This window comes from Sipha flava, unplaced genomic scaffold, assembly GCF_003268045.1.
Source record: "Sipha flava isolate LNK unplaced genomic scaffold, YSA_version1 0_pilon_pilon, whole genome shotgun sequence".
In the NCBI taxonomy this organism is placed as follows: Eukaryota; Metazoa; Arthropoda; class Insecta; order Hemiptera; family Aphididae; genus Sipha; species Sipha flava.
In genome coordinates, this window is record NW_020271713.1 from 4770375 (window position 1) to 4779595 (window position 9221).

General features: G+C 24.1%; 1 protein-coding gene across 1 annotated transcript; it reads left to right on the forward strand.

The window, feature by feature from the left end:
* The first annotated feature begins 251 nt into the window (after positions 1 to 251).
* On the forward strand, positions 252 to 8787 carry LOC112694306 (UBX domain-containing protein 6-like). Its single transcript, XM_025569738.1, has 6 exons — positions 252 to 338; positions 4838 to 4952; positions 5050 to 5177; positions 5239 to 5591; positions 6648 to 6777; positions 8536 to 8787. The coding sequence occupies exons 1-6, from the start codon at positions 252 to 254 to the stop codon at positions 8785 to 8787; spliced, it is 1065 nt and encodes a 354-aa protein (XP_025425523.1).
* Positions 8788 to 9221: the final 434 nt, after the last annotated feature.

Consider the following 9221-nt stretch of genomic DNA (forward strand, 5'->3'; position numbering starts at 1 on the left):
AATAATTTAATACTTCAAATTGAATTCTCATCTGCAAAAAACTTATATTAATTAACTTAAATTATTCTAATAAAGGACAAGACGATGGAATTCATGATCTTTTTCATTTCTAAAATTTTAAATGAACTTCCTATAGTTTTTACTGAAACTCTTAAAATTATAAATATTCTTTTAACTTTGCATCTAACAACTGTTTCCAATAAACGTTTTTTTCTACCCTTAAATGAATTAAAACCTATCTACGCTTGACAATGGGAAATGATCGGCTGAGTAATTTATTGGTTATAGGTATTGAAAGAGATATTGCTGCAAAAATCAATTTAGATGATGCAATAGATGTATTTTTAAAAATGAGAAATAGAAGATATACACTTAAAATTTAGATTAATTTAGGATTAAGTTAGATTAACCTTGTTTAGGTGATGTTTATAAAGGGGACTGTCCCCCCTAACATCCTTTGATTATATGAATGTGAAAATTATTGTAAATGTTGGAAGAATGCGAAAGCAGTTCCTGCGGCACCGTCGGTTAAAAAAGGTAATGTTTATAAAATACAAAATTATATTTTGCAAAAATTTAAGTTGTATAATGATGTAATAAATAAAATATGCACCTTAATTATAAGTTAAAACGTGTGAGCGAAACTCTTTATTTCCCCCGGTAGTAAGGGCCGGTCAAAAATGTTTCTCACCCCTATCAAAAACTGAAATCGCGCCACTGCTGTTATATAGGACATTTCACATGGTGAGTCCTATTATGGATCCCTGTGGATCGCCTGCGATTATGCTATATAATTAGACTCGTTTACCAATTTAAATTTTTCAAATCGGATCACTAGAAATACCTTAATTTTTGTCAGTTTCTAAGGTTTTTTTGAAGAAAAATTAATAGGGTTTGCAGGGGTTTTAAGTAACTGATTTCTATGTGCAGGTTAACTTTTTGGGATTTTGGTTATTAATAAGACGACGGAAAATAGAAGACATAGAATCAATTTTCAATAGTGGTTTTTCCAAATAAGGTCTGTGTAATAAAATCTTTGGTTAAGGGATCACTACACAATTATGAATAAATTATCATTAAATTTTTTATTAATTAAAGAAATGATTGTTTAGGAACAAATTTCGTAAAATACTTTTTTGTGGTAGTATATTCAGTTTTCTGCATTGTACATACTGCATAATAATTACGTTTCGCCAACTGAAAACATGGCAGCAACGGATAATCGATGCTTCCAATTAATAAGGGGAATTCGCTAGCTAGTATTAAGTAGAAGTCAGTGAATCAACTACATATTCAGAAGTATAATTTATATTAATAATAGCCGGAAAATACTAATAGTTATTGTTTCCACGTGTACACCATACATCCATACATGCACACAGGAACGGCGCGAGGAGGTGGGCAATAGGGACAGTTGCCCAGGGCCCCGCGCCTTGAATTATAATTAAGGCCCCGCAGTTCTGATTTAACTGAACTTAAAATATTTTATTAATATAAATTATAAGACCCAATATTTATTTTGCCCAGGGCCTCGCAAACTCTAGCACCATCACTGCATGTACATAATCATTTTTCATTAATTAATAGTCTATTCTAAAACCATTTTTAAATTATATCATTTTTAAGGAAACAGTGTTATGCCATAGACAAAAAGTAAATTTTATAATATAATTTTTAGAAGTTTAATGTTGGCAACACATTTTATGCCACCATATTTTGCCCCGTATTCTTATTATTTTTCGGGTGACTGCTCAATAGAGTAATATTATTCTATGGACTACCTCTCACATAATACAATCGAAATAATATAATGTTATATCTAACATAATTTTTTGCATGATTTCAAAAATTAGGTATGATGTCACATTTTAATAAGTAGTATTTTAGTCTATGTTGCGCAATTATTGCGCTGATCATTTTCCACTTATCGCTGGTTCGTCTATTACCATGACTTTGGTACTTTTTTGGTGATAACCAATATCTCGTTTTTATCAACTTTTTTAGTAAAAATATTTACATATTAAATTCATATTAATCCTAATTTTTCATGTTATTAATCTATTCTGTGTTAATATTGTTCTTTAATAAATATTATTATTTTAAATAAATAAATTTTCTACAATTTACAATATGAAATGATTAATAACTTGTAAGTTTATGTAATCATATTTAACAATAATTTAACGAGTTATCAGAGTATGTGCACAATCATAGTGTATATATATTTATTTATAAACAACCAATAAAAAACGGTCATAAGTCTAGTACCATATTGCATTATTGAAGTGATTGGTAGCGGAAAAGTATTATATGAGTATCACAAAAATGCATCACATCTAGTTTATTATATCATAATTTTATGGAACGAGTATTATTCAACCAGTTGTATTTTTTATTAATAATTACTAGTGGTATATATTTTACAAATTAACAAATCTACGAAGTAAGGACAAAATATTTAAGATCAAATTACTTAGAATAATACTGTTGTACAACAGTGCGTTTTTAAGGAATTTTCACTAGGGACAAATCATTTTTTTCTCAAATATACAAAGTATAATATATTATGATGGTAATATTTCACGTTTACTCCCCATATTTATTAAAAATAAATCTGGTTAAATGCTGGTTAATGCTGGTAGAAAAAGTAAATATTGATAGTATAACCATATATTGTATTACCCATACATAAACTTATCTACCATACATTCCAAATTATTTTTTAAAAAAATTTTCTTTTGACAATTAATTGAGTTTCGTACAGTCTTTCATAATAGTATAAACTAGGTAACAAATTATTTTCACTGGACTAAATTTGTGTCACCTAGTTTAAAAAAATGCACTGTTATATAAGTAACTTAAACCTAAGATTCCAAAAGTTTAATGCTAGAATGTATACTAAGCATAATTACACAAGTCTAGTTTTAATTTAATTTCTTTCCACTGAATACTGTAATGCAGTGATTAATGCATAATTGCATAAAATATAAATGAATCAAACAATAAAAAATCTATTTGTACTTAGTACTTATTTTATAGCAATATAATTTTCTTTAATTTTTCTACTAGCATAATTAGATATATTATCAATGTAAGCATTAAATGTATATATTCCTAAGTTGTACAAGTTAGTAGAACTCAAAACATCATACTTAACTCATTAACAGATAGTGAGAAATATTAATCATTATATAAAGTATGTCTAAATAAATCAATGTCTTAGTACTGTTAAAGCAGTATTTGTTTTAGTACTTTTATAGCAGTAGTGTCCCATCAAATCAAATATTTGATGTATGTACAACAAAAATGTTATAATACTGCTGTAGCTGTAATAATTATATTTTATTAATATATATATATATATATATATATACCATATCTGAAATTTGGAAATTAATATCTATTTATAACATAAACGTTATAAAAAAATGTATATCAACCTAACTTTGTCAGTGCCCAATTCGCTTTATGCTATATGGGGACAGTACAACTTAGTCTTCCATATGGTACTATTGAAAAAACCACTGCTATAACAGTAATCTCTCTATTTAGTCAGTTTTCAGAGTAAAATGTATTCAAAAGTGTCCCCTGGCATCTCTTAATAACAATACTGTTTTAACAGTTAATGTGTTAATATAATTATTATCAATACCATAGATAATAAATACATAAATAATTTAATTGTATTGAAATTTTACATGGAAATATTAATTGTCAGTCTTTTCCTACCAACTAGATCTTGTATTGTGTTTTAACCAACAAAACTTTATGGTAATGATGAATATAATATCAACAGAATAATCATAATAAATAAAATATACGGTTAAAGAAATTTGAATTAATATTTAAACTACTATTCTCAGAATATTATTATATATCGTTATAAGAAACCAATGAAAATAATGTACACTATAATTTATACATCTAAAATAATAGAGAAGTTTGTTATTTAATTGTCATCTACTACATGAATATAAGGAAGAAGAGTATTTTGTTGAAATAATACATATTATTTACAAATATCATCACTAATAAATAAAATTATATTTCACCTCCAAATCTTCAATACATTTCTTTAACACAAATTTATCAAAAATTAAAAAAAAAATGTTATTTTATATAAGAAACTAATAGAATTAGTTAATAATATTTATGATAATAGCAAAGTCATTTTACAAGTTTACATTTTTATTTTAAATTTAAGCTAGAAATAATTATTTTAGTCACAATTTATAAACTATACATTTCTTTTTGGTTGTACAGAAAATCAATAAAAATTGAATTAAAAATTAATATTTTTTTCTTTTATAAAATCAATCCAATGAAATTAATTATTTCATTTTGTTAATTTACTTAGTTTAAAATAATTCATATTTTACTTAATATAAGAGCAATTAAGCATAAATAAATAGCAGGTATTTGAATAAAATCAGAGGTGCAGATATCTGTTTAATATGGTATTGCATAAAAATTTAATCTGCAATGAATGCTAAGTGAATTGAGTTATATAACTAAAATTTTGAAACTGTCTTGTCTTATATCCAAAATATAAATTGTTAAAATCTATGCATCCTAGTACTAGAGTACCCCTGTCCATCACAGGACCGCCCACCTAAATTAGGTATTGCACTCGCAATATCAACTCATAGGAATCAGCGCCACTGAAGTTCAGTGACCTTCCACTCGAAGTTTATTATTTTTGTTCAGTCACTGAACTAAAAATAATAAACTTCAGGATTCAATAAATGTAAAAAAAATTTACAGTTAAAATTAAGTTTTAACCTAAGAGTGTTATTTGTATAGTTATTTTTAGTTCATTGACTTCTATTAATTTAAGGTTTTGGGAAAAATGAATGCTAAGAAAATAAATATGAAACATGACAAAGGTACATTCTCTCATTCAGATAACAAACGTTTTAGAGCTGCAGTTTCTGGACCATTCAAAACCAGTGGTGTTTTTTTTCAATGCCCAATAATAAACTGCAAGTTTTTTTTTTTTTAAATATTATAATTAACAAAACTATAATAAAGTAAAGCCTACCTTCTAAGGTTTAGACATTTTGCCACAAGAAGAATGGCCAGCCAAAATAGAAAAATTTATTGAAGAAGAAATGAAAGATGATCCACGTCTACAGTCAATTCTACTAATTAAAAACTGCAATCCTAATCAATCCAAGGTATGTTAATAACTAATTCACATTTAAATTAATGTTTCACTTTTAATTTTCTACTTAAAAGGTGAAGATTTGTATTGAGTTGTTAATTTTCTACATAGAAAATATTATTAAGTACCAAGATGTAGAAATGTATCGAGAGATTAGATTATCAAGTCAAATAGTTAAGGAAAATGTATTACCAATAAAGGGAGCAATTGAATTCTTAGAATCTATTGGTTTCACAAAAAAAAAATTGTTAATGGAAGATCATGAAGAAGAATTCTTAGTTTTAGAAGACAGTATGGATGATCTAGCCTTATTGGAGAATAGTATTAATGATTTGAAATCTGTAAAACGTATAGAATTAGTTCTAGATAGAAACGTTCAAGTTCTATTGCCATCTAATGCTGAAATAAAAATGGACCACCAAAAAGGGTAATTGTTAAATATTGAGATTAATAATTATTATTAGTTATTACTAAATTTAGTCAGTGATTAATTTTTAACTAAAATAAATTGACCTCAAATTGTTCATGTTTGAAATTCTCTTTTAAGTCCATTAAAAATTAAAGTGAACATGTAAATTTAAGAATGCAATTAAAGTTATCTTGCAATAAATAAATATAATGTAATCTGAAACATTTAATAGTAAAATATACTTTAATAATGAATGACTGTCAATCATCACATTTAATTTAATATTATATAAGACTACTTTTTTCAACAGTTGGTTTTAAATTTCTTTTGAATTGATAATATGATACTTTCTTTCTGGTATAATATTACATGTAAATGAATATATATAACTGGCACATAAATATTTTGAAATAACATGGACATTTATAATAAATGTTTGAAAACATTTTTTTTTATTAAACATAACAAAGATAAGCAGATTTATTCTTAATAAGTGAAATCTTTAATTATTAATTTAATAAACAATTAGTGTTATTTAATGAAGATAAACACATTAAAAATTTTAGTTTAAATGTTACCCGTTTCAAAATTATAATTATTAAGTCATAGAATTATTTAAGATGATTTTGAATGATACTCTTAAAATTTAAACCACACAAATGTCATTTAACTTATTGTTTTGTTTTCATTTTAAATAAAAAAAAAAAAAAATTATGCAATGGTGTTTTTAAATTAAGTTTTAGGACCAATTGTAATGATTACTGAAAAAATTAATAACATATTTATATTTATTGAATATAGTTTTTTATAATAAAGTATCTAATCAATATATATTATCTCTAAAATGTAAAAATTCAATGAACATTTTTAAAAATGTTTACTTAATGTACATCTAATATCATATTTCAAACATTTTACTCTATGCTTTTAGAACTTATACCAGGTTCTTTTATATAATTAATTATGCAAAAAATTGCAAATCAAATTTTTTCTTTTAGCATAATAGCAATAACTAGTCAACTTAGTCAACACTGACCCAAATTTAAATACAACTTAGGTAAATTTCATTTTTAGGGCTGAAGAACTGGAAAATCAAATAGTCCTCAAAATTCAAAATATGGAAATTGAAAAACAGAATAGTTCTAATACAAACTATAAATATTGTTTGATTCGAATTAAGTTTCCAGATTATTTGATTTTACAAGTAAACTTACACTTAAGTAAAATAATAATTTAAATTTTTATATAAACAAATAATTTATATAAAGAAATAAAAAATAAATGAATAAATAAAAGCTTAGCCTGGAGTATTATTATATTTATAAAATACAACCAGTAATAATTTCCGGTTGATTTATATCGTAGTCATAAATCACTGAATGACATAGATGTCTATATTATACTAGATACCAAACTCATGGAGTTGATCATTGGGAACAGTGAATCTCAGTGATGCATGCTTATCATTTGTCCGTCATTTTTTTTCTGTGGGCAAAACAATAAATTATCACATATTAATAATAATATAATACTGAACATTTTGTACATATTATATTAAATACTAATTAATAGTTTAATCACAGAACAACTAACAATTAACAAATAAGGACTTATAATAGTCTGATTAGTCTACTCTATTGTATAAGTATCCTAGTAAATTCTCTAATTTATATGTACAATAATGATCATATCAAATTAAACATTTTACATGCTATAGAAAATCATATTATTTGCAAATAAATAAATTAATTTAAATAATCGAACACATTAGTTAATTTGTATTTTATTAATATCAACAATATATTTAGGTTATTAAATAGTAACACCATTTTTTTTTTTAAGGAAATGGTATTTGCTTACAATAAGTTTTCTTTCTAACCTAGCAACATGATGTAATTTAACTTTTAAATATTGTTTACAAATTAATAAAATTAATTCTAAATTATGGCTCTCTAAGAAACCAAAACTTTCATTAACAAAAATATTAAAATTATAAACATAGTTTTTAGTGTAAACAGTTATTTTAGTAGTAAAAAGAATCATTAAAGAAACAAAATTATCTGTTAACTCAATAAGTTGCTTCTTTACAAATCTCACTATTTTTAATATAGAATCCAAACATTTATTTAACCACCCTCTATTTTTTAGATTGGTGAAAGGAAAATAAATATTTATATGAGAATAATTATGTTCATTATATTTTTGTAACAAGTTGAGTAATCCAGTTTTTTGATAATTTTTCTTACAATAAAACCACAAATATAATATAAAACATTTTCTTTAATCACACCAAATCTATCATATTAATTTGAATAAGTAAAGTCAATTGAATTATTACTATTGGATTGCTTTGATCATCCAAAAGTAGCACAAGACGTAGACAAAATTATTATTACCTATTAATTATATAATAAAAATAATTAATAAAATATAATAATTATTAATTGTAAAATAATATAAAATTAGACTTGAAAAAACTATTTATAGTGACAACTGACAAACGATAATGCTGAGTAAACAGTAAAACTTTAGTCTCTAGAATAATGTTTTTCCCACCGAAAAAATAGTGGTTGCAGAGCGGCAAACTTCACCTGATAAAAGAAGTTTGGTTAGTAGAAGTTGGTAAGTTTGGTATTAAGTATAATATATATCTGTGTTTTACGATTGTACACTATCACTAGGATGCAAAGACCAAACGAGTTTTCGTTCACCACCTAGTGTACTCTAAGATTGAATTGAGTATATAATTTTGTTGTTTATAATATTATTGGTTTCATAATTTTGCATGTAAATATCAGATAAAAGATTTCATTTACTATAAAGATGTACTCTACAAATATAATAATACTCCAGGCTAAACTTTTATAAATTTATTATATTAATTTCTATATTAACTATTTATTTATTTATTTATATATTAATATACAAACATTTAATTATTTTATTAATCTTATTTTATTAGGGAATATTTGATGTCAATGAACGTTTGTCTAATTTATTGGATTTTATCAAAGAAAGTTTATTTAATGAAAATCTGCCATTCAAGTTGAAACTTGTGGATGGACGTACAATTGGATACGCGGATAAGAATATGACCTTAAGTGAATTAAACTTAGTACCAACTGCGTTTTTACTATTTATTATTGATCCACTATATACTAAAAAAAATCAGAAATATCCTTATTTGAAAACTGAACTTTTATTATTGGTGTAGAGTATAATACATACTATTAATATTCAATAAATAATTATTCTTTATAAATTTAATTTATTTTATTTTAATTTTTTAAAAAAATTAAATTTTTTTTTTAAACAGATTCATTTAAATAATTTTTTAACTATTTATAGTTTTATAATATTTATAAATCGAGCATTTTAAAAATCAAAAATATTCGTTAATAAGTTACTTAACTTTAATTTACATATCTCAATAATTTTAATACAACTAAATCTTATAATTTTCACGTCTAACATAAATATAACAATTTTATCCTTTGAAAAATAGAAAAGAAATAATAACATAAAGATTATGTTACAAAATTATGATATGATAACTGTAGGAATATAACTGCTTTAGCAATAACATGTATCTTCTAAGTATATTCCAAAGATTTTAAAATATATAATATTATACATATGTGGGATTAT

Excerpts from the sequence above, each read along its gene's own strand:
- LOC112694306 (XM_025569738.1), top strand. The coding sequence starts at position 252 with ATGGGAAATGATCGGCTGAGTAATTTATTGGTTATAGGTATTGAAAGA. Across the intron at positions 5,178-5,238 it reads GCAATCCTAATCAATCCAAG|GTGAAGATTTGTATTGAGTT; the intron begins GTATGTTAATAA and ends TCTACTTAAAAG. Across the intron at positions 6,778-8,535 it reads CAGATTATTTGATTTTACAA|GGAATATTTGATGTCAATGA; the intron begins GTAAACTTACAC and ends TTATTTTATTAG.